Genomic DNA, 25,815 nt, shown 5'->3' with positions numbered 1-25,815 from the left:
AGATAAGGAAGTGTTCCAGGGTGCACCTTGACTGCACCAGAGTTGATACATCCAGCTACATCTGTTCAGTCTTCTCCCACCAAAATGACTAGGAGGAGGAATGCCCAACAGAAGAAAAATACAGAGGATGGACCTTCTGCAATAGAGCTAACGGCTATCAACATAGACAATATGTCGGAAAGAGAATTCAGGCTAACAATTATCCAGGCAATAGCTAGGTTGGAGAAAGCCATGGATGACCAAACAGAATTGATTAGGGCCGAACTGAAAGCGACCAGACAGGATGTTCACAATGTTAGGGCGGAGCTTAAAGCTACCAGGGAGGAGGTCCACAATGCTCTCAATGAGTTCCAATCCAATCTAAACTCTCTCAAAGCTAGGGTAACTGAGACAGAAGATAGAATTAGTGATCTGGGAGACAAACAGATAGAGAGAAAGGATCAGGAGGAAGCCTGGAACAAACAGCTTAGATCCCACGAAAGCAGAATTAGGGAAATAAGTGATGCCATGAAGCGTTCCAACGTCAGAATTATTGGAATTCCTGAAGGGGAGGAGAAAGAGAGAAGTCTAGAAGATGTCGTGGAACAAGTCCTTCATGAAAACTTTCCGAATCTCGCGAATGAAACCAGCGTTCATATACTAGAGGCTGAACGGTCTCCACCCAAGATTATACACTCCAAAAAAACATCACGACACCTGATAGTCAAATTGAGAAATTATAATTGTAGGTATAATCTCTTGAAAACTGCCAGGGCAAAGAGGCTCCTTACTTACAGAGGGAAGCCCATCAGAATAACGTCAGACCTGTCCACAGAGACCTGGCAAGCCAGAAGAGGCTGGCAAGATATATTCAGGGCACTAAATGAGAAGAACATGCAGCCAAGAATACTTTATCCAGCAAGACTGACATTCAAAATGGATGGAGAGATAAAGAGTTTCCAAGACCGGCAAGGCTTAAAAGACTATGCAACCACCAAGCCGACACTGCAGGAAATATTAAGGGGGGTTCTATAAAAGAGGAAAAATCCCAAGAATAGCACTGAACAGAAATATAGAGACATTCTACAGAAAGAAAGACTTCAAAGGTAACTCGATGTCAATAAAAACGTATCTATCAATAATCACTCTCAATGTGAATGGCCTAAATGCACCCATAAAACGGCACAGGGTTGCAGATTGGATAAAACGACAGGACCCATCCATATGCTGTCTACAAGAGACCCATTTTGAACCTAAAGATACACGCAGACTGAAAGTGAAGGGGTGGAGAAGCATCTTTCATGCCAATGGGACTCAAAAGAAGGCTGGGGTAGCGATTCTCATATCAGTTAAATTAGACTTCAAACTAAAGACTGTAGTCAGAGATACAGAAGGACACTACATAATCCTTAAAGGGACTATCCACCAAGATGATCTAACAATTGTAAATATCTATGCTCCCAATATGGGAGCAGCCAATTACTTAAGAAAACTGTTAATCAAGATAAAGAGTCATATTGATATGAATACACTAATCGTAGGAGATCTTAACACGCCTCTTTCAGAATTAGACAGATCATCGAAGCAGAAAATCAATAAAGAAACAAGAGCATTGAATGACACATTGGACCAGATGGACCTCATAGATATATACAGAACATTCCACCCTAAAACAGCAGAATACTCATTCTTCTCAAGTGCACACGGAACCTTCTCCAGAATAGACCACATACTGGGTCACAAATCAGGACTCAGCCGATACCAAAAGACTGAGATTATTCCCTGCATATTCTCAGATCACAATGCTTTGAAACTGGAGCTCAATCACAAGGAAAAGTTCAGAAGGAACTCAAACACCTGGAAGCTAAAGACCACCTTGCTTAAGAATGCTTGGATCAACCAGGAGATCAAAGAAGAACTGAAACAATTCATGGAAACCAATGAGAATGAAGACACTTCGGTCCAAAACCTATGGGATACAGCAAAGGCGGTCCTAAGGGGAAAATATATAGCCATCCAAGCCTTGCTCAAAAAAATTGAAAAATCCAGAACACAGCAGCTGTCTCTACACCTTAAAGAACTGGAGGATCAACAACAAATCAAACCAACTCCACACATAAGAAGGGAAATCATCAAGATTAGAGCTGAGATCAATGAGGGAGAAACCAGAGATACAGTAGAACGTATCAATGAAACTAGAAGCTGGTTTTTTGAAAGAATCAAGAAGATCGATAAGCCACTGGCTACACTAATCCAAAAGAAAAGAGAGAAATCCCAAATTCATAAAATTATGAATGAAAAGGGAGAGATCACAACTAACGCCAAGGAAGAGGAAACAATCATCAGAAGTTATTAAGAACAGTTATATGCCAATAAGCTTAGCAACCTAGATGAAATGGATGCATTCCTGGAAAAATATAAACTACCAAAATTGAACCAGGAAGAAATCGACAACCTGAATAGACCAATATCTAATAACGAGATTGAAGCAGTGATCAAAAACCTCCCAAAAAACAAGAGCCCAGGACCTGACGGATTCCCTGGCGAATTCTACCAAACCTTCCAAGAAGAAATAACACCTATTCTCCTGAAGCTGTTTCAAAAAATTGAAGCAGAAGGAAAACTTCCAGACTCTTTCTATGAAGCCAGCATTACCCTGATCCCCAAACCAGGCAAGGACCATACCAAAAAGGAGAATTTCAGACCAATATCACTGATGAATATGGATGCTAAGATTCTCAACAAGATCCTAGCCAACAGGATCCAACAACACATTAAAAAGATTATCCACCATGATCAGGTGGGATTCATCCCTGGGCTACAAGGATGGTTCAACATTCGTAAATCAATCAATGTGATACAACAAATTAATATGAGAAGAGAGAAGAACCACATGGTCCTCTCAGTTGATGCAGAAAAAGCATTTGACAAAATCCAACATCCGTTCCTGATTAAAACGCTTCAAAGTATAGGGATAGAGGGAACATTCCTGAACCTCATCAAATCTATCTATGAAAGACCCACAGCAAATATCATCCTCAATGGGAAAAAGCTTGCAGCCTTCCCGTTGAGATCAGGAACAAGACAAGGATGCCCACTTTCACCACTCTTGTTCAACATAGTATTAGAAGTCCTAGCAACAGCAATCAGACAACAGAGAGAAATAAAAGGTATCCAAATTGGTAATGAAGAAGTCAAACTCTCTCTCTTCACAGATGACATGATTCTTTATATGGAAAACCCAAAAGACTCCACCCCCAAACTACTAGAACTCATACAGCAATTCAGCAGCGTGGCAGGATACAAAGTCAATGTGCAGAAATCAGTGGCTTTCTTATACACTAACAATGAAAATAGAGAAAGGGAAATTAGAGAATCGATTCCATTTGCTATAGCACCAAGAACCATAAGATACCTGGGAATAAACCTAACTAAAGAGGTAAAGGATCTATACTTGAGGAACTATAGAACACTCATGAAAGAAATTGAAGAAGACACAAAAAGATGGAAGACCATTCCATGCTCTTGGATCGGAAGAATAAACATTGTTAAAATGTCTATACTGCCTAGAGCAATCTATACTTTTAATGCCATTCCGATCAAAATTCCACCGGCATTCTTCAAAGAGCTGGAGCAAATAATCCTAAAATTTGTATGGAATCAGAAGAGACCCCGAATCGCTAAGGAAATGTTGAGAAACAAAAATAAAGCTGGCGGCATCACCTTACCTGATTTCAAGCTTTATTACAAAGCTGTGATCACCAAGACAGCATGGTACTGGCATAAAAACAGACACATAGACCAGTGGAACAGAGTAGAGAGCCCTGATATGGACCCTCAACTCTATGGTCAATTAATCTTCGACAAAACAGGAAAAAATATACAGTGGAAAAAAGACAGTCTCTTCAATAAATGGTGCTGGGAAAACTGGATAGCTATATGTAGAAGAATGAAACTCGACCATTCTCTTACACCATACACAAAGATCAACTCAAAATGGATAAAAGACCTCAACGTGAGACAGGAATCTATCAGAATCTTAGAGGAGAACATAGGCAGTAATCTCTTCGATATCAGCCACAGCAACTTCTTTCAAGTAATGTCTCCAAAGGCAAAGGAAACAAAAGCGAAAATAAACTTCTGGGACTTCATCAAAATCAAAAGCTTCTGCACAGCAAAGGAAACAGTCAAAAAAACAAAGAGGCAACCCACGGAATGGGAGAAGATATTTGCAAATGACAGTACAGACAAGAGGTTGATATCCAGGATCTATAATGAACTCCTCAAACTCAACCCACATGAAACAGACAAACACATCAAAAAATGGGCAGAAGATATGAACAGACACTTCTCCAATCAAGAAATACAAATGGCTATCAGACACATGAAAAAATGCTCATCATCATTAGCCCTCAGGGAGATTCAAATTAAAACCACATTGAGATATCACCTTACACCAGTTAGAATGGCCAAAATTAACAAAACAGGAAACAACATGTGTTGGAGAGGATGTGGAGAAAGGGGAACCCTCTTACACTGTTGGTGGGAATGCAAGTTGGTGCAGCCTCTTTGGAGAACAGTGTGGAGATTCCTCAAGAAATTAAATATAGAGCTTCCCTACGACCCTGCAATTGCACTCCTGGGTATTTACCCCAAAGACACAGATGTCGTGAAAAGAAGGGCCATCTGTGCCCCAATGTTTATAGCAGCAATGGCCACAGTCGCCAAACTATGGAAAGAACCAAGATGCCCTTCAACGGATGAATGGATAAGGAAGATGTGGTCCATATACACTATGGAGTATTATGCCTCCATCAGAAAGGACGAATATCCAACTTTTGTAGCAACATGGACGGGACTGGAAGAGATTATGCTGAGTGAAATCAGTCAAGCAGAGAGAGTCAATTTTCATATGGTTTCACTCATTTGTGGAGCATAACCAATAGCATGGAGGACAAGGGGCGTTAGAGAGGAGTAGGGAATTTGGGTAAATGGGAAGGGGAGGTGAACCATGAGAGACTATGGACTCTGAAAAACAGTCTGTGGGGTTTGAAGTGGCGGGGTGGTGGGAGGTTGGGGTACCAGGTGGTGGGTATTATAGAGGGCACAGCTTGCATGGAGCACTGGGTGTGGTGAAAAAATAATGAATACTGGTTTTCTGAAAATAAATAAATTGGGGAAAAAAAAAAAAAAAGCACGGGACAGGACCTGTGGGCAGGAAGATCTGCTGCCTAGGGTTGTGAGAGAGGGCAGGTTATGTACCTTGCTGTTGGGGGAAGGTGAGGGGAAGGGAGGTTTCAAGGGAGTTTTCATATGCTAAAGAGGGCCTACAAGGTGCCAGGATACCAAAGGCCTTGAGGCTTGATCAGTGTTGTCTTTTGGCAAGCCATTCACTTTTCTGCTATCAAGTGTCTTTGATTTGGGTTTAGAGGAAATTTAACATTATTTAGGGCTTGAGGAACTGAGTTATTTGCCTCTGGAAATTTGTGCTATTAATAAGGTAACTTCTTGGCTCTCTTCCTTGGCGCTGCCTGCAGAGGTGGCAGCCATCTGTTACTGGGCATCATGGCTGCCCTCAGACCTTTGGTGAAGCCCAAGATCGTTAAAAAGAGGACCAAGAAGTTCATCCGGCACCAGTCAGACCGATATGTCAAAATTAAGCGCAACTGGCGGAAGCCGAGAGGCATTGACAATAGGGTGCGCAGAAGATTCAAGGGCCAGATCTTGATGCCCAACATTGGTTACGGGAGCAACAAGAAGACAAAGCACATGTTGCCCAGTGGCTTCAGGAAGTTCCTAGTGCACAACGTCAAGGAGCTTGAAGTGCTGCTGATGTGCAACAAATCTTACTGTGCAGAGATTGCTCACAATGTCTCCTCCAAGAACCGCAAAGCTATTGTGGAAAGAGCAGCCCAGCTGGCAATCAGAGTCACCAATCCCAACGCCAGGCTGCGCAGTGAAGAAAATGAATAGACAGCTTGTTGTGCACGTCATATTTGTGTTAATAAAACCATAAAACTACAAAAAAAAAATAAGGTAACTTCTTTGTTTATAGATCTCTAGGACATTTATAAACCAAGGGAAACTCCGTCTTGCAGGATTGTGATCTCTGCAAATTAACTGTTTCTTATGGCGATCAGGGGTGCCTGAGGAATGCTACACATATTACTGAGGGGGAGTGGATGGAGAGGGGGTGCAAGGTGCCAGCTTTTGCTTTGTCCTCAGTCAGCCTCCTGCTCCCTCATCACTTAATCTTGTGTTTCCCCAGATCTGAGAACTTTGGGACATTATTTCTTCAAATTTTTTTCTGCCCCTTTCTCTCTTTCTTTAGAACTGCTAAAATGAGAATGTTGATAAGTTTGATGATGTCTGTCAGACTCTGTTCATTTTTATTCATTCTTTTTTTCCCTCTCTTCTTCATACTGGATGATTTCAAGTTCACCAATCCTTTCTTCTGCTGCTTCTGCTCAAATCTGATATTGAACCTCTTTAGTGAGTTTTTTTTTTATAGTTATTGTACTTGTCTGCTTGAGAATTTCTTTGGTTAATTTATAAAATTTCCATGTCTTTATTGATATTCTCATTTTTTCATGCATAATTTTCCTGATTTCCTTTAGTTCTTTGTCCAAGGTTTCCTTTAAATCATTGTACGGATTTAAGACAGTTGACTTAACATTGATGAATAATTCTAATATCTGGCCTGCCTAGAGAATAATTTCTTCCAAATTCTTTTATTTTTCCTGTAAATCAGCTATATTTGTCTGTTTCTGTGTGTGTTTTACATTTCTTGACCAAAACTGAACATTTTGAGTGTTATGTTGTAGTAATTCTGAAAATGTAATTGTTTCAGTCCTCAGTGATCTTGCTTGTGGAGGGTTGGAGTCATCCATTTGTGACTTTTCCTTGAAGCTTATCTCTATATAAATATTTTAAAAAATAGAAAAGCAAAAGAAAAACACAGGTATATGTATCAAAAAAGTTAAAGTTTAAAAGGTTATTATGGAGTTTGTTGTATTGAACCTCTCGTTGTGATGGTAAATAGGTTAAAAAATTTAAAAGCAATTAAAAAGAATGAGAATAGTGGGAATGAATTTTTTAAAAAGTTGTATCTATGAAGTATACAGGTTTTAGGGCAATACTGGGAGCTTAATATCTTCCTTTTCCCTAATATTGGGGTTTTACAGTTTTATGGGACACTGTGATGGTTGTCCTGTAGTTTTTTTCTAGGCTGGCTTTCTGGGGGAGGGGCCTGCTGCATTGTTTTTCAGGCAGTCTTGCTTGGGTTAAGTCCTCCTGCCCCCTATTAAGGGGCTGGGCTCTGAGGAAAAAAGTTTTTCAGGCTTTTGTTCTCTGGAGTGTCCCAGTCCCCCCCCCACCCCCCGCCGTGGGCTTTTGGTGGTTCTTCGGAGGTTTAAAAGAAAGCAAAATGCACCCAGACTTTCGTCTCAGAGAGAAGCCTCAGTCTGTTCCCCTCTGGGTGTTCCAGAGCATACAGAACACCCCTTCTGTCACCTCCCTCCCACCAGCAGAGCACGTCCCCAGTCACCATCTCAGGGGTCGCAGGAGCTCCCGCTTGTCTCTGTACCACGATGCTATTAAAACGTGAGCAGTATTGGTTCAGAGAGCCCTCTTCCAGTGGCTGTCTTTGCCTGGCTGTTGTCTGGGCAGGTCCAGACTGCCCAAGAGACCCCAACCAGAGATAACCAGCACTGAGATTTGCATGCCTGCCTGAGCTGGGAGTGTTCAGACTCTTTCTGGTCCTAGAGAGCAGTGGCTAGTCCCCGCAGGGACCTCTCTGAGGGAAGGGTGTGGAGCGTGACTCAGACTCCAGTTGAGCAGCGCATGTACAGAGTGTAAAAGGCTGTGGGTCTAGAGAGCACCAGCTGGCGTGCACCCATACTCTCTCACACATGGCAGCTCAGGGACCACGGCCTAGAAGCTTTGCTGCACTCCCTGGCATGGCACCAGCAGCTGCGTCCTGGGTCCTTTGGCTTAAGCCCCTGCCTGTAACCACCTGATTCCGCCAATTTCCCCTTAAGATCTTTTGCTTTTATTGAGTGCTTTTAATCAAACTCCAAGTTAATGCTGGTCCCCATCCACAGGGAACTCTCCCATTAGAGTATTACTTTCCAATATATTGCTTCTGGTGGCTCCCTCCCCCTTCTGCTTATCCTCAGATATCAGTCCAATCATTCAAACTCCACTGCTTTAACTCACTGCTGGCATCTTTTGCCCCTGTAGAGATCCAGAAGTGTATAATCCTACAACTCAGGTGATTTCATGGGTGTTCAGAGTGTTCTGGTACATAATCAGCTCACTTTAGAGGACCTGCTGGAACAGTGTCTCCTACTTCTCCATCATCTTGCCACAACTCATCCATTTGTGACTTTTCCTTTTTCCACTCTTTCTCCCTGTCTTTCTTTCTTTCTCTTTTTTCTTTCTTTTTTCCTTCCTTCCTCCCTCCCTCCCTCCTCTTTCTTTCTTCCTTCCTTTCTTTCTTTCTTTATTTCTCTTTCACAAAGTGTGTATGTATTCTTTATTGTATTTAGAAATTAAAGTTTCTGTTCTGTTATCCCTGGTCAGCCAGTGGCCAAAGATTTTCTTAAATGTCTGAGTCCCAAAAGAGAGGAAAGAGTACAGCCTCAGTCAGTAGGGTTAAAAGCTGTGGCTGCCAGCATTTTTGCTGGCCCCTCAGTGATCAAAAGGAGCATCAACACTCAGATCACACAATACACATATACAGAAGACAAGGTCCTTATTGTCTACCCTGGCTCAGAGAGCTGCACCAGGAACAAGGCCAGCTTCCCCCACTGCCTCCTGCCACAAGGGTGGGGACTAATACATCATGAAAGGTTGAAATTATTGATGTTTACAGCCTCTTCATTATGTTCTTTCCTGGATGTTGCAAGTGTTTGACTAGACTCCAGAGTTCCATAACATTTGATGTGGGTGATTCTGCCAGTTCAGTAGTTGTTTAGGTGGAGGGATGGATCTTTGGACCTTCAGCTCCACCATCTTCTGTCTTTTGTTATCTTCTGTCTATATGTAGGTTTTTATTTATCTTGAGTAAATACCTAAAAGTGAAATGGGAAGTACATGTTTAATTTTTAAGAAACTGCCAATTGGGGACCCCTGGGTGGCTCAGTCAGTTAAGCCACTGCCTTCGGTTCAGGTCCTGATCCCAGGGACCAGGGATCCAGTCCCGCATCAGGCTCCTTGCTCAGAGGGGAGCCTGCTTCTCTCTTTGGCTCTGCCTGACACTCTACCTGCTTGTGCTCAAGCGCGCGCTCTCTCTCTGTCTGACAAATAAATAAATAAATAAATAAATAAAATCTTTAAAAAAAGGAACTGTCAACTGCTGTCCAAAGTGGTTTCCAAAGTACTATTTTAAACAACCCCACCAGCAGTATATGAGTTCAGTTGCTCTACATATTTACTAGTAATTGGTATGGTCGGAATTGGTTTAATTCAATTTAATTTTTTTTCACATTTTGTATTTAAATTCAGCTTAGTTAGCATACATTGACTGTATTACTAGTTTCAGGGGTAGAATTTAGTGTTTCTTCAGTTGTTGCATATAACACCCAGTGCCTAAGTGCCCTCCTTAGGGAGGTTAGTTACTCCATCCCTCCACCAACCTCCCTGCCAGCAACTCTCAGTTTGTTTCCTAGACTGAGGAGTCTCTATGGTTTCCCTACCACTCTGTTTTTATCTTATTTTTTCTGTCCTTCCCATATGTTCTTCTGTTTTGTTTCTTAAATTCCATATATGACTTAAGAAGCAAAGTAGAGGATTGTAAGGGAAGGAAGGGGAGCAGTGTTGGGGAATGGAGTAACTGGATGATGGGCATTAAGGAGGACATGCAATGTACTGAGCACTGGGTATTATATAAGATTGATGAATCACTAAACTCTACCTGTGAAACTAATACTACACTATATGTTAATTACTTGATTTTAAATTTAAAAATACACATATGAGTGAAATCATATGGTATTTGTCTTTCTCTGACTGATTCCTTACATTTAGCATAATACCCTCTAGTTCCATCCATGTTGCAAATGGCAAGATTTCATCCTTTTTAATGGCTGAGTAATAGTCCTCTCTCTCTCTCTCTCTCTCTCTCTCTCTCTCTTTCTCTGTGTGTGTGCACGTACATATACTATATCTTCATTATCCATTCATCTATCAATGGACATCCAGATTCTTTCCATATTTTGGCAATTGTGGGCAGTGCTGCTATAAACCTTAGGGTGCATATGCTTCATATCACTGTGTCTGTATCCTTTGGATAAACACCTTGTAATGCAATTGCTGGGTCACAGGGTAACTCTATTTTTAACTTTCTGAGGAACCTCCATACTGTTTTCCAGAGGGCTGGACCAGTTTACATTTCCACCAAAAGTTTGCATTTTCCTTTCTCTGCATCTTCACCAACATCTGTTGTTTCCTGACTTTTAATTGTAGCCATTTTGACCTGTGTGAGGAGGTATCTCATTGTGGTTTGGGATTATATTTCCTTGATGCCGAATGATTTTGCACATTTTTTCATGTGTCTGTTTAGCCTTTTGTATGTCTTCTTTGAAGAAATGTCTATTTGTGTCTTCTGCCCATTGCTTTAGATTTTTGGGGTTTTTTTTTTTTTGGTGTTGAGTTTGAAAAGTTCTTTATAGATTTTGGATACTAGCCCCTTTTTTTTGAATAAAGATTTTTATCTTTTAACTCATGAGAGAGAGAGAGAGAGAGAGAGAGCATGAGAGAGCACAAGAGGAGGGGCATAAAGAGAGGGAGAAGCAGACTCCCTGCTGAATAGGGAGTCTGACGTGGGGCATGATCCCAGGACCCTGGGATGATGACCTGAGCTGAAGGCAGATGCTTATCCAACCAACTAAGCCACCCAGGTGCCTTGGATACTAGTCCCTCCTCATTTACAAATATATTCTCCCATTTCGTAGGTTGCCATTTAGTTTTGTTAACTGTTTCCTTTGCTGTGCAAAAGCTTTTTATCCTGATTAAGTCCCAATAGTTCATTTTTGTTTCTGTTTCCCTCGTATTTGGAGACATGTCTAGTAAGAAGTTGCTGTGGCTGAGGTCAAAGAAGTTGCTGCCTATGCTCTTCTCTAGAATTTTTTTTAAAAGATTTTATCTATCTATCTATGGGGGGTGTGCAGAGAGAGAGGGAGAGAGATAGAGGTGTAGCAAGAGAAAGCATGAGAGGGGAGGAAAGGGAGAAGCAGGCTTCCTGTGAGCAGGGAGCCCAATGCAGGGTTCAATCCTAGGACCCTGGGATAATGACCTGAGCCAAAGGAAGACTGTCAACAACTTGAGCCACCCACTTGCCCCTACTCTAGTATTTTCATGGGTTCTTATCTCACCTTTAAATCTTTCACACATTTTGAATTTATTTTTGTTGATGGTGTAAGAAAGTGCTCTAGTTTTATTCTTTTGCATGTGGCTGTCCAATTTTCCCAGCACCATTTGTTGAAGAGACTGTCTTTTTTCCATTGGATACTCTCTCCTGGTTTGCCCAAGTTTAGTTGACCATCGAGTTGAGGGTTCATTTCTGAGTTCTCTATTCTGTTCCATTATCTATGTGTCTGTTTTTTTGTCAATACCATACTGTCTTGATGATTACACCTTTGTAATATAGGCTGACATCTGGCATTGTGATGCTACCAGCTTTGGTTTTCTTTTTCAACATTGCTTTGACTATTTGGGGTTCCATACAAATTTTAGGATTATTTGGTCCAGGTCTGTGAAAAATGTTGATGGTATTTTGATAGGGATTGCATTGAATGTGAGATTGCTCTGGGTAGCATAGACATTTTAATAATATTTATTCTTCCAATCCATGAGCCTGGAACATTTTTCCTTTTCTTTGTGTCTTCCTCAATTTCTTTTGTAAGTATTCTACAGTTTTCATAGTAGAGATCCTTTACCTCTTTGGTTAGGTTTATTCCTAGATGTCTTATGATTTTGGGTGCTATTGTAAATGGGATCAATTCCTTATTTTCTTTCTCCTGTCTTAATGTAAAGAAATACAACTGATTTCTGTGCATTGATTTTGCATCCTGTCACACTGCTGAATTGCTGTATAAGTGCTAGCAATTTTGGGGTGGAATCTTTTGGGTTTTCCACACAATATATCATGCCATCTGCAAAGAGAAAGAGTTTGACTTCTTTGCCAATTTGAATGCCTTTATTTCTTTTTGTTGTCTGATTGCTGAGGCTAGGACTTCTAGTATAGTATGTTGAACAAAAGTGGTGAAAATGGATATCCCTGTTGTATTCCTGACTTTAAGGGAAAAGCTCTCAGGTTTTCCCTGTTGAAGATAATATTGGCTGTGGGCTTTTATGATATTGAGGTATGTTCCTTCTATCCCTACACTGTGGAGAGTTTTAATCAAGAAAAGATGTTGCATTATATGTCAAATGCTTCTTCTGCATCGATGGAGAGGATTGTATGGTTCTTGTCCCTTTTATTAATGCGATGTATCACATTGATTAATTTGTGAATGTTGACCCATCTTAGAGTCCAGGAATAAATTCCACTTTGTCATGGTGAATAATCCTTTTAATGTGCTGTTAGATCCTATTAGCTAATTTGTTGGCGAGAATGTTGACAACCACGCTTATCAGGGATATTAGTCTCTAATTCTCCTTTCTGATGGGGTCTTTGTCTGGTTTGGGGATCAATGTAGTGTTGGCCTCATAGAATGAGTTTGGAAGTTTTCTTTCAATTTCTGTCTTTTGAAACAGTTTCTGGAGAGTAGGTAATAACTCTTCTTTAAATGTTTGGTGGAATTCCCCTGGAAGGGGCGCCTGGGTGGCTCAGTGGGTTAAGCCTCTGCCTTCTCTGCTCGGCAGGGATCCTGCAGGAATTCCTGCTCTCTCTCTGCCTGCCTCTCTGTCTACTTGTGATATCTTTCTCTGTCAAATAAATAAATAAAATCTTAAAAAAAAAAAAAAAGAATTCCCCTTGGTGGGAAACCATCTGGCCCTGGACTCTTGTTTCTTGGGAAATTTTTGATTACTGATTCAATTTCTATGCCAGTTATAGGTCTGTTCAGGTTTTCTATTTTTTTCCTGTTTCAGTTTTGATAGTTTATGTGTTTCTTGGAACTTATCTGTTTCTCCCAGATTCCCTGATTTGTTGGCATTAATTGCTCGTAGTATTTTCTTGTTATTGTATTTTCTTTGCTGTTGGTTGTGATCTCTCCTCTTTCATTCATCATTTTATTTATTTGGATCCTTTCTCTTCTTTTTGATGAGCCTGGCTACAGGTTTATCAATCTTTTTAATTCTTTCAAAGAACCAGCTTTTAGTTTCATTGATCTGTTCTACTGTTCTTTTGATTTCTGTGTCTTGTGTCTTTGATTTCTGCTCTAATCTTTATTATATCTCTTCTGCTGGTGGATTTAGGCTTTATTTGCTGTTCTTTATCCAACTCTTTTAGGTTTAAGATTAGGTTATGTATTTGAGACTTTTCTTGCTTCTTGAGGAATGACTGTATTGGTATTTACTTCCCTTTTAGGACCACCTTTGCTGCATCTCAAGTGTTCCTTGTTTTCATTTTCATTTGTTTCCATGAATTTTAAAATAAATTCTTTAATTTCCTGGTTGACCCATTCACTCTTCAGTAGGATCTTCTTTAGCCTCCATATATTTGTGGTTTCCTTCCAAATTTTTTCTTGTGGTTGACTTCACATGATAGCATTGTGGTTTGAAAATATGCATCATATGCTCTTATTTATTATTATTATTATTATTACCAGTTGAGGCCTGATTTGTGGCCTAGTATGTGATCTCTTCTGGAGAACATTCAATGTGCATTGGAGAAGAGTGCATATTCCGTTGCTTTAGAATGAAATGCTCTGAATATAACTGTTAAGTCAATCTAGTACATTATGTCAATCAAAGTCCTTGTTTCCTTGTAATTTTGCTTAGTTGACCTGTCCATAGCTGTGAGTGGGGTGTTAAAATCCCCTACTATTCGTGTATCATTATCATCACTGAGTTTTTTAAATTTTGTTATTGGATTTATATATTTTGCTCTTCCCACATTAGGGGCATAAATAATTACAATTGTTATCTTTTCTTATTGGATATACCCTTAAATTATGATACAGTGTCCTTCTTCATCTTTTATTACAGTCTTTGGTTTAAAATCGACCAAGTTGTTTGTTTGATATAACAAACAGTTATAGTTTGTCTGATGTAAGGATTGCTACTCCAGCTTTCTTTTAATTTCTATTAACATGTTCAATGGCTCTGCCACCTCACTTTCAATCTGGTGGTTTCTTGAGTCTAAAAACGAGTTTCTTGGAAGCAGTGTATCAGTGGGTTTGATTTGTTTGTTGTTGGTTTTTTTTTGTTTTGTTTTGTTTTGTTTTTTGTCCATTCTGATACCCTATGCCTTTTCATTGGAGTATTGGGTCCATTTACATTCAGAGTAATTATTGAAAGATATGAATTTAGTGCCATTGTATTACCTGTAAGACTGATGTTCCATAGATTGTCTCTGTTTCTTTCTGATCTTTGTTACTTTTGGGCTCTGCCTTCATTCAAAGGATCCCTTTAATACTTCTTGCAGAGCTGGTTTTGTATTCACAGATTCCTTTAGGTTTGTTGTCTTGGAAACTAGTTATCTCTCTTTCTAGTCTGAATGACAGCTGTGTTGGATAAAGTATTCCTGGCTGCATATTTTTCCCATTTAGCACATTGAATATATCATGCCAGTCCTTTCTAGACCTTTCTAGACCTGGCAGGTCTCTGTGGACAGGTCTCCTACCAGCCTTTGTGTCTACCCTTGTAGGTTAAGGACCTCTTTTCCCCTGAGCTGCTTTCAGGATTTTCTCTTTATCTCTGAAATTTGAAAGCTTCAATATTATATGTTGGTGTGTTGACCCATTTTTATTGATTTTGAGGGGAGTTCTCTGTGCTTCCTGGACTTGAATGCCTGTTTCCTTCCCCAGGTTAAAGAAGTTCTCAGGTAAAATTTGCTCAAATAAACCTTCTGTCCCTTTTTCCCACTCCTCCTCTTCTGGGACCCCTATTATTTGAATATTATTTTGCTTTATGGGGATCACTGTGTTCTTTAAGTCTCCCTTCATGATCTAAGAGTTTTTGTTCTCTCTTTTTTTAAGCTTCCTTATTTTTCATCATTTTAACCTTCTAAATCACTGATTCTGTCTTTTGTTTCATTCATCCTCATTTTTGTAGACTCCATTTGGGATGCATCTCAGTAATAGAATTTTTAATTTTGGCCTGACTAGATTTTAATTCTTTTGTCTCTACAGTAAAATGATTCTCTAGTTTTTTCAAGTCCAGCTAGTATCTTTATAATTGTCGTTTTAAATTATAATTCAGACATTTTCCCTATAGTAGTATTGATTAAATCTGTGGCAATATGTATTACCTCCTTTGGGGTGAATTTCTCTCTGTTGTCATCTAGCCTTGAAATGAAAGGAAGAAAGAAAGGGAAACAATGACAAAAGAAAAAAAAAAAAAGAAACAAAACAAAAACAAAAACAGAACTAAACAAAAACAGACAAAAACCAAAACAAAAAACTAGATCCTGTGTGTGTTTTGGTGTGCTTGTTAAAAGAAATTAGATCCCAAAATAAGAAAGAAGCTCTAAGTTCACATTCCTTAGTCTTCAGTGAGCCCTCACAGAAAAGCAGTCAGTCACTCTTTTGTCCCCGATGTCAATCCAGACTCTGTGTCCACGAGGCCTATGACTGAGCATTTTTATCTCAGGCATGTGACTGAATTTCAAAACTCCAAGTTTTACAGACTCCTGCAGCATAGACCTGAACTGTTCCTCTCAGGAGATAGAGGGGTGTCTAACCATACTTCTGCCTTTGATGGACCCCTGCCAGGAATATGGTCACATGAAAACATAGCAATTCATAGTTTTTGGCAACACAGCACAGAAAGCTGGCACCTAAAGTCACTGTTTTCATCTGGCTTCCCCACTTTTGTGCCTGGGAACTCTGCTGCACACAGGTGCCCCTGTTCTTCTTATGACTCTGGGGATCCTGAGACCATCCTATCCCACCTGGAATTTTGAGATGCTTCACCACCTGAGCTCCTTTAAGCCAGGGACATATCCCATTGTAGCAGAATTCTAGCTCTGATTTTGCTCTCTGCTACTTATAACACTTTGCAGTAGCCTCCTTAAGCAGGCTCCCTCCCCTCCACTCTATCCCCACATCAACTCTCCTTAAGCAGGCTCCCTCCCTTCCACTCTATCCCCACATCAACTCTCTGTACCTCCTACCTTCCAAAAAGTGGCTACTTTTATACTTATAGAGCTGCAGCATTTCTTTTCTCAGATCTCCAGTTGCTTTCACAGATGTTCAGAATGATTTGATAACTACCTAGCCATAGTAAAAGGACAAGACAAACTTAGGGTCCCCCTACTCCTCAGCCATCTTAACTCCTTCCCCTGAGGTCAGAATTTAATTTTAAATATTCTGTATGTATTTAGACATAGTTCATTGTCCTTTTAATTTTCATTTCCTTAACACCTAGTGATGTTGAACGCATTTTCATATGGGTTTTGCCATCTTTATTTTCTCTTTGGAGAAACATCTGTTCAGCCTTTTGCCTGTTTTCCCTTGGATTTTTTTAAAATTTGTTTTAAAGATTTTATTTATTTGACAGAGAGAGAGATCACAAGTGAACAGAGAGGCAGACAGAGAGAGGTGGAAGCAGGCTCCCTGCTGAGCATAGAGCCTGATGCAGGGCATGATTCCAGGACCCTGAGACCATGACCTGAGCTAAAAGCAGAGGCTTAACCCACTGAGCTACCCAGGCACCCCTGTTTTTTTTTCTTTGTTTATTCTTTAACAATGTCTTTCAAAGAGTTATTAATCTCATATTAATTATTATTATCAACATGTGGATTATGTCATTTACTCATTAGAAACTGGTGGAAGACCTAGATGATCTAACAATTGTAAATATCTATGGCTCCAATATGGGAGCAGCCAATTACATAAGAAAGCTATTAATGAAGATAAAGAGTCATATTGATTTGAATACATTAATACAAGGAGATGTTAACATGCCTCTTTCAGTAATAGACAGATCATCAAAGCAGAAAATCAATAAAGAAATAAGAGCATTGAATGACACATATGGACCAGATGGACCTCATAGATATATACAGAACATTCCACCCTAAAACAACAGAGTACTCATTCTTCTCAAGTGCACATGGAACCTTCTCCAGAATAGAACACATACTGGGTCACAAATCAGGGCTCAACTGATACCAAAAGACTGAGATTATTCCCTGCATATTCTCAGATCACAATGCTTTGAAACTGGAGCTCAATCATAAGGAAAAGTTCTGAAGGAACTCAAACTCCTGGAAACTAAAGACCACCTTGATTAAGTATGCTTGGATCAACCAGGAGATCAAAAGAGAATTTAAACAATTCATGGAAACCAATGAGAATGAAGATACTTCAGCCCAAAACCTATGGAATACAGCAAAGGTGGTCCTAAGGGGGGAAATACATAGCCATCCAAACCTCCCTCAAAAAAATTGAAAAATCCAGAACACACCAGCTGTCTCTACACCTTAAAGGACTGGAGAATCAATAACAAATTAAGCCAACTCCACACACAAGAAGGGAAATCATCAAGATTAGAGCAGAGATCAATGAGATAGAAACTAGAGATACATTAGAACATATCAATGAAACTAGAAGCTGGTTTTTTGAAAGAATCAATAAGATTGAGAAACCATTGGCCACACTTATCCAAAAGAAAAGAGAGAAAGCTCAAATTCATAAAATTATGAATGAAAAGGGAGAGATCACAATTAACACCAAGGAAATAGAAACAATCATCAGAAGTTATTATCAACAGTTATATGCCAATAAGTTAAGCAACCTAGATGAAATGGATGCATTCCTGGAAAACTATAAACTCCCAAAATCAAACCAGGAAGAAATTGACAACCTGAATAGACTGATATCTAGCAATGAGATTGAAGCAGTGATCAAAAACCTCCCAAAAAACAAGAGCCCAGGACTTGATGGATTCTGTGGGGGAATTCTACCAAACTTTCAAAGAAGAAATAACACCTATTCTCCTGAAGCTGTTTCAAAAAAATTGAAGCAGAAAGCAAACTTCCAGATTCTTTCTATGAAGCCAGCATTACCCTGATTCCCAAACTAGGCAAAGACCCTACCAAAAAGGAGAATTTCAGACCAATATCCCTGATGAATATGGATGCTAAGATTCTCAACATGATCCTAGCAAATAGGATCCAACAGCACATTAAAAAGATTATCCACCATGGCCAGGTGGGATTCATCCCTGGGTTGCAAGCATGGTTCAACATTTGCAAATCAATCAATGTGATAGAACAAACCAATAAGAGAAGAGAGAAGAAACACATGGTCCTCTCAATTGATGCAGAAAAAACATTTGACAAGATCCAGCATCCATTCCTGATTAAAATGCTTCAACGCATAGGGATAGAGGGAACATTCCTCAACTTCATCAAATCTGTCTATGAAAAACCCACAGCAAATACCATCCTCAATGGGAAAAAGCTCACAGCCTTCCCATTGAGATCAGGAACACGACAATGATGCCCACTCTCACCACTCTTGTTCAACATAGTATTAGAAGTCCCAGCAACAGCAATTAGACAACAAAGAGAAATAAAAGGTATTCAAATTGGCAATGAAGAAGTCAAACCCTCTCTCTTCGCAGATGACATGATACTTTATATGGAAAACCCAAAAGACTCCACCCCCAAACTACTAGAACTCATACAGCAATTCAGTAATGTGGCAGGATACAAAGTCAATATACAGAAATCAGTTACTTTCTTATACACTAACAATGAAAACAAAGAAAGGGGAATTAGAGAATTGATTTCAATTACTACAGCACCAAGAACCAAAAGATACCTGGGAATCAACCTAACAAACAGGTGAAGGATCTGTACTCAAGGAACTACAGAGCACTCTTGAAAGAAATTGAAGAAGACACAAAAAGATGGAAGACCATTCCATGCTCTTGGATTGGAAGAATAAACATTGTTAAAATGTCTATACTGCCTAGAGCAATCTATATTTTTAATTCCATTCTGATCAAAATTCCACTGGTATTTTTCTTTCTTTTCTTTTCTTTTTTTTTTAAAGATTTTAGTTTTTATTTGACAGACAGAAATGACAAGCAGACAAAGAGAGAGGCAGAGAGAGGAGGAAGCAGGCTCCCTGCTGAGCAGAGAGCCCTATGCGGGACTCGATCCCAGGACCCTAGGATCATGACCTGAGCTGAAGAAAGAGGCTTTAACCCACTGAGCCACCCAGATGCCCCACCACTGGTATTTTTCAAAGAGCTGGAGCAAATAATCCTAAAAGTTGTATGGAATCAGAAGAGACCCCAAATTGCTAAGGAAATGTTGAAAAAACAAAACAAAACTGGGGGCATCATGTCACCTGATCTCAAGCTTTACTACAAAGCTGTGATCACCAAGACAGCATGGTACTGGCATAAAAACAAACACACAGACCAGTGAAAGAGTAGAGAGCCCAGATATGAACCCTCAACTCTATGGTCAAATCATCTTTGACAAAACAGGAAAAAATACACAGTGGGAAAAAGACTGTCTATTCAATAAATGGTGCTGGGAAAATTGGACAGCTATATGTAGAAAAATGAAACTCGACCATTCTCTTACACTGTACACAAAGATAAACTTGAAATAGATAAAAGACCTCAACATGAGACAGGAATCCATCAGGATCATAGAAGAGAACATAGGCAGTAACCTCTTCGATACCAGCCACAGCAACTTCTTTCAAGATATGTCTCCAAAGGCAAAGGAAACAAAAGCGAAAATGAATATTTGGGACTTCATCATGATCAAAAGCTTCTGCACAGCTAAGGAAACAGTCAAGAAAACAAAGAGGCAACCCAGGGAATGGGAGAAGATATTTGCAAATGACAGTACAGACAAAAGGCTGATATCCAGGATCCATAAAGAACTCCTGAAACTCAACACACACAAAACAGATAATCATGTCAAAAAATGGGCAGAAGACATGAACAGACACTTCTCCAGTGAAGACATAGAAATGGCTAACAGACACATGAAAAAATGTTCATCATCACTAGCCATCAGGGAGATTCAAATTAAAACCACATTGAGATACCACCTTACACCAGTTAGAATGGCCAAAATTAGCAAGACAGGAAACAACATGTGTTGGAGAGAATGTGGAGAAAACCGTCCTACACTGTTGGTGGGAATGCAAGTTGGTGCAGCCACTTTGAAAACCGTGTGGAGATTCCTTAAGAAATTAAAATTAGAGCTTCCCTATGACCCTGCCATTGCACTACTGGGTATTTACCCCAAAGATACAGATGTAGTGAAAAGAAGGGCCATCTGTATCCCAATGTTTATAGCAGCAATGGCCACAGTCCACCCAACTGTGGAAAGAACCATGATGCCCTTCAACAGACGAATGGATAAGGAAGATGTGGTCCATATACACTATGGAGTATTATGCCTCCATTCATCAGAAAGGATGAATACCCAACTTTTTTATCAACATGGACGGGACTGGAAGAGATTATGCTGAGTGAAATAAGTCAAGCAGAGAGAGTCAATTATCATATGGTTTCACTTATTTGTGGATCATAACAAATAACATGGAGGACATAGGGAGATGGAGAGGAGAAGGGAGTTGAGGGAAACTGGAAGGGGAGATGAATCATGAGAGACTATGGACTCTGAAAAACAATCTGAGGGTTTTGACAGGGCGGGGGGTGGGAGGTTGGGGGAGCCAGGTGGTGGGTATTATGGAGGGTACATATTGCATGGAGCACTGGGTGTGGTGCATAAACAATGAATTGTGTTACACTGAAAAGAAATTAAAAAAAAAAAAAAGAAACTGGTGGAAGAGTTATTACTGTTCCAGTAGTACAGCAAAGAAACTAAGGTGTAGAAGGGTTTTTCACTTGCCCAGGGTCACTAATTAGTAAGTGATGGAACCAGAACCTGAAACCAGGGCCTTCTGAATCCATAGACTAGGCTCTGAACTCCAGTTCTAAACTCACACTCACACTTTGGTGTTGAGATGAAAGTCTGTTCTTGGAAACTGTGTTTGGCATCATGACCTCTGCCACTACAGTGATGCAGTTCTGCCAAGCCTCTTCCCATTCTTTCACTTTTCCATCTTCTTTTTTTCCAGACTGGTTGAGGAAGTGAAGGAGCTGTGTGATGGACTGGAATTAGAAAATGAAGATATTTACATGGCAACCACCTTTGGGGACTTTATCCAGCTATTAGTGAGAAAGCTGCGAGGGGACGACAAAGACAACAAGTGCATCATTGACTATGTGAGTCTTCCTCCACATGGGCTTGGCCCTGCAGACCCCTCAGACACCCACATATGTGGATCCACAATGGCACATGGGGGAGACCTGGACATCAGGAAGCCAGGGCACCTAAGAGCCCACCTTCAGTGTCCTAGGCTCTCCCTGGTAACCCTGGATACCCTGAGGATGCCAGTACAGTTAGGAAAATACAACAGAGGAGATTGTTATCTACAGGACAAATTCTGACCCTCAAGACATGAAACCCAGGATTGATTGATTGATTGATTGATTGATTTTAGGAGCAATTGAGCGTAAGCAAGGTGGGGAGAGGAAGAAGGAGTGGGAGAGAAATAATCTTAAGCAGGCTTCACACCTAGCATGGGATCAATCTCATGACCCTGAGATCATGACCTGCGCTGAAATTAAGAGTTCGATGCTTAACTGACTAAGCCACCCAGAAGCCCTGAGACTAGGGTATTAAGAAGAGACTTCTACAGTATACCTCTCACCCTCCTTCTCCTTTGGTGGTTTTTCCCAATAGTAGCCTCATCTCTGCTGTGGCTCCAGCCCCTGCCAGACCACCCTGTCAGAACTCTAGTTCCTCTGGGGATCTCTAGACCCTAGTTCTGGTACCATCACTTCCTTGTCCTTCTAGTCTAGTAATGGCTGGGACTTCAAGTGTTGTCAGTCTCTGGGTCAATCTCTGGTTTGACTCCTGGCCTCTCAGCTCTTTCATCACCTGTACCACCAGTTGCCTGCATTAAATTCCCTTTGTGACAAAGCCAAAAGAGGGAAAGGAAGAGAGGGAGAGAGGAAGGTAGAGGGGAGAAAGGGGGGATTGGGAATATTTTTCTAATAAGCAAAACAAGTGATCCTATACATTCAACTGTATAGATGGAAGTGTAATAACATAGTTGCAAATTTATATACATATATATTTAAGATTCTATTTATTTGAGAGAGAGAAAGTGAGAGAGAATGAGCTGGGAGAACAGCAGAGAGAGAGGGAGAAGCAGACTCTCCACTGAGCAAGGAGCCTGATGAAGGGCTCAGTCCCAGGATGCTGGGATCATGACCTGAGCTGAAGGCAGATGTTTAACCGACTGAACCACCCAGGTCCCCCACAAACTTATTTTTAAAACAAATTCTTGAAAAGTCATCCTGAGGTATCTTGGTAGGGTACCAGCCCCCATAGGACTTAGCATCGGGATAGTTTGTTTGGAACAAAAGATGAAGAAGGTGGCCAGGTGGCCAGGGTGGATGAGGTTCACCTTGGGATTGTGGACAGGTGACTAGTGAACAAATTTCAGGAGAGGAATGACACCCAGAGAATGCATTCAGTGTGAAATTTCAGGTCTACAGGGAAGTGTGCAGTGGAGTTGGCATCATGTCTGGTGAGTGACGGGTGTCTGTCTACCAGCTGGCACTTCCTACATGTGGAGGCCAGGCAACCAGCCTGAGGTCACACAGCGGGTAAATGTCAGGACTGGAGTCCTAGCCCAAGCAGTCTGTCCTCAGATTCTGTGCCATCTCTTCTTATCACTCAGCTGCCACCACTGTACACATAATAGCTCACTGGACCAAGGAAGGCAGCAGGACCAGTTTCAGCAAAAGGGATCTGAAAAGGCTGAGGAACCTTGGGCCCTGGTCCCCTTGGCAGTGTGTGTGTGTGTGTGTGTGTGTGTGTGTGTGTGTGTGTGTGGTATGTGCACAAGTGGTTATTCTTTGACTGTGAGAGTTTCCTATGTCTCTGTGGGTTTGTATCCATCATGATGCACCTTGTGAAGAGTCCACACTGCAGCTAACACCTGCAAAAACTCCCTTCCCAGGTGGAAAAGGCAGTGAACAAGCTGACCCTCCGAATGCCCCACCAGCTCTTCATTGGGGGCATGTTTGTGGGTGCTGAAGGTGCCAAGACCTATGAGACCATCAACCCGACAGACGGAAGTGTGAGCACAGACCTAGCGTGCCCTCCTACCTTTTCTCCTCTCTACTCACCCCATGGCCTCTTCTCCCATCTACTTCCCCACCTGGCATCTGGGGATTCTGGCCTAGGGGTGGGCCTCTGCTTGGATGCAAAAGGGTTGCAGTCATTTTCCAGTCTCCCTACAGGAATGGCCCAGAAGGGAGAACTGGGAAGCAGTCAGGAGGATTCTAAAAGCCTGGGCCTGCTTCAGAGAATGGAACAGAGTTAAACTCGGCCCCCTGTCCCAAAGAGGAAATAAATCCATTCCCTCCTCTTCCATACAATAGCCATAGCATGGCCCCTACCTTCTCCAATATGTGTACACCTCACTGTTAGGAAATTCTTCCTTGAATATCCTGTGTTTGTCAGACTGTCTTGACCGTGATTCTCTTGTGCCATAACCTAGTACACACATATTGTATTCTCTTACACATACACTTACCTGAAACAACACTTACTCCAACATGTGCATACTGATAGTTTTCCATTCTGCCCCACCCGATAGCATCTCTCAGGGCCTGCAGAAAACAGCACACTCGAAGTGAGTCATTTGAGGGGAATTTAAAGAAAGTGGGGGACAAAGGAGTAGAAAGGCTATGGGGACACACAAAAGGGGATGCAGTGCTCTCAGGCAGAAATTGGGAGCTGTTACCACCTTAAGGCCTGTTTTGAGAATCCCAGAAGGGAGGTTGTGTGGGCAGGGCTGCCTGAGTGCTAGGGCCTTGGGCAGGGAGGGTGCAGCCTACCTGTGGTGACCAGCAAGGTGCTAGCCTCACTCCTCTCACTTCTGTCTCCTCTTGGGTTTCCTTTCTGCCAAGCCCAGGTGGAAGGAGGTGTGAGAGCCTGCCCTGTAGTGCATGTGGGCACTGTCAGGACACAGAGCAAGGATGGGGACAGGAATGGTTCTGCCACAGTCAGTATCTAGACTAAAGAAATAAACCTTCCACCTCAGACTCACTGAATTAATGGGTTCTATTCTTGGCTTGAAAACACTGAGTTGATCCTCAGCCTTGTTGCTGGAGCCTGAGTCTGTTGCCCTGTTTGGGCTCAGTGGCAAGGCAAAGAAGGATCCTGATGTGTGGAAACACAGTAGGTCTCTCTGAAGGCCCTTGCCTTTCCTCCCGTTGGCCGACCATGCCCTCTGAGCCCTCCCAGGTGGCCAGGGGAGTGGGTGGTGTGGGGCTTCTTTGTACATGGAGTCCAGGGAAGACCTCACAACTCCGTTCCACCACAGGTCATCTGCCAGGTGTCCCTGGCTCAGGTCAGTGATGTTGATAAGGCAGTGGCTGCCGCTAAGGATGCCTTTGAGAATGGATTGTGGGGGAAGATCAATGCACGGGATCGGGGCCAGCTCCTGTACAGGTGAGAGCCCCACAACCTCCTGTCAGCCCCTGACCTTCAGCTTGAGTTGGGGCTGCATGCTTGGGTCCTACCAGGAGGAAGGTAGAGTCTTGGACATGTTTGTTCAACCAAGGCTTGAGGCTGAGAAAAGGCTCCAGAGGAAATGGCTTGAGAGTCAGGAGGGGTTTTGCAAGACACAAGTAGCCCTGAGGGGAAAGGTGTCCTCGGTGGAGGGGACAGTGTATTAGAAGATGAGAGGGTGCAAAAGTGAAGGTGCTGATCAGATTGGAACAGCAGACTGGCAAAGCTAACAGATGGTCCTGGGCAGACTCAGGACAGCATTTACCTGGAGTGGACTGGACCAGAGGCAGGATCAGGCCACTTCATGCAGAAGACAGCAAAGGAAGGATGGGGCCTGTTCTGTCTGCGGTCACCCACCCAGCTCCACACTAACTGCCAGAATCGCACACTTCTCTGTCTTGTTTTTTTTTTCTTAAACCGGGGCAGAAGGGATTCTTTCCCCTTAGTTCCATCAGAGATCTTAGGGAAGGACTTCAGGGTGCTCCAGCATGTGAGAATGGGGTGGGAATAAGGTCTGGAGAAAAGATACTGCTCCCCTACAACTAAGTGGTCCCAATGGGGGAAGAGCAGACACCCCCAAGGAAGTGGGGTAATGTTTCTAGAAGGGGTCTGCTGGGCAGATGAATTAAGCAATGTTGAAAAGACTGGTGAGCAAGCTGCTTTTAGGAACCTGGCTTTTGTGCTCCAGGTCCTGGGGAAGTTGTCAGGCATACAGCCTGGTCATGATATAGTCCAAATGTGCTTGTCATCTGGTGGGAGAGGGAGCCTGTCTTGGCCTTGCAGTCAGAATGCCATTTTTTTCCTGTTCTGGAGGACAGATCCACCAGGACAGCCCCCAGCACAGCGGACCAGAGGTGGGGGCGGGGGGCCTGTATGGTTTCAAAATGGAACAGAGATTGTGGGGTTTAGGGAGGTGCACCCAGCCTGCCATAACTCAAGTTTGTTTCAAGACTCCTTGAAGAGTCTATCAATTTTAGGAAGCCATTGGCTTCCTAGAGCCCCCAGGTTAGGCAGAACCAAAATGTGCAAGCCCAGGCTATGGTGCTGAGCCTTCTGGCCCTGAAGCAGAGACTCCCCTGGCACAATGTGCT

At 41.8% G+C, this 25,815-nt stretch overlaps 2 protein-coding genes across 3 annotated transcripts in view; both read left to right on the top strand.

The window, feature by feature from the left end:
- Window positions 1-25,815, top strand: part of ALDH1L1 (aldehyde dehydrogenase 1 family member L1) — a 124,871-nt gene that overhangs the window by 53,737 nt on the left and 45,319 nt on the right. For both annotated transcript variants that reach the window (XM_044252859.1, XM_044252858.1), the window contains 3 exons: window positions 21,210-21,357; window positions 23,166-23,285; window positions 24,537-24,664. In XM_044252859.1, the coding sequence (XP_044108794.1) occupies window positions 21,210-21,357; window positions 23,166-23,285; window positions 24,537-24,664 (396 nt within the window). The remainder of the gene's footprint in view (window positions 1-21,209; window positions 21,358-23,165; window positions 23,286-24,536; window positions 24,665-25,815) is intronic.
- On the top strand, window positions 5,506-6,011 carry LOC122909125 (60S ribosomal protein L32). The gene has a single exon (XM_044252860.1). It carries the CDS (start codon window positions 5,545-5,547, stop codon window positions 5,950-5,952), a length of 408 nt encoding a protein of 135 aa, XP_044108795.1. The 5' UTR covers window positions 5,506-5,544; the 3' UTR covers window positions 5,953-6,011.

This window comes from Neovison vison, chromosome 6, assembly GCF_020171115.1.
Source record: "Neovison vison isolate M4711 chromosome 6, ASM_NN_V1, whole genome shotgun sequence".
Lineage (NCBI taxonomy): Eukaryota > Metazoa > Chordata > Mammalia > Carnivora > Mustelidae > Neogale > Neogale vison.
Note: the sequence above shows the minus strand (reverse complement) of the source record. Positions and strands in the feature narration are given on the sequence as shown.

What these genes read in the sequence shown, in the direction of transcription:
- LOC122909125 (XM_044252860.1), top strand. Translation starts at nt 5,545, where the DNA reads ATGGCTGCCCTCAGACCTTTGGTGAAGCCCAAGATCGTTAAAAAGAGG.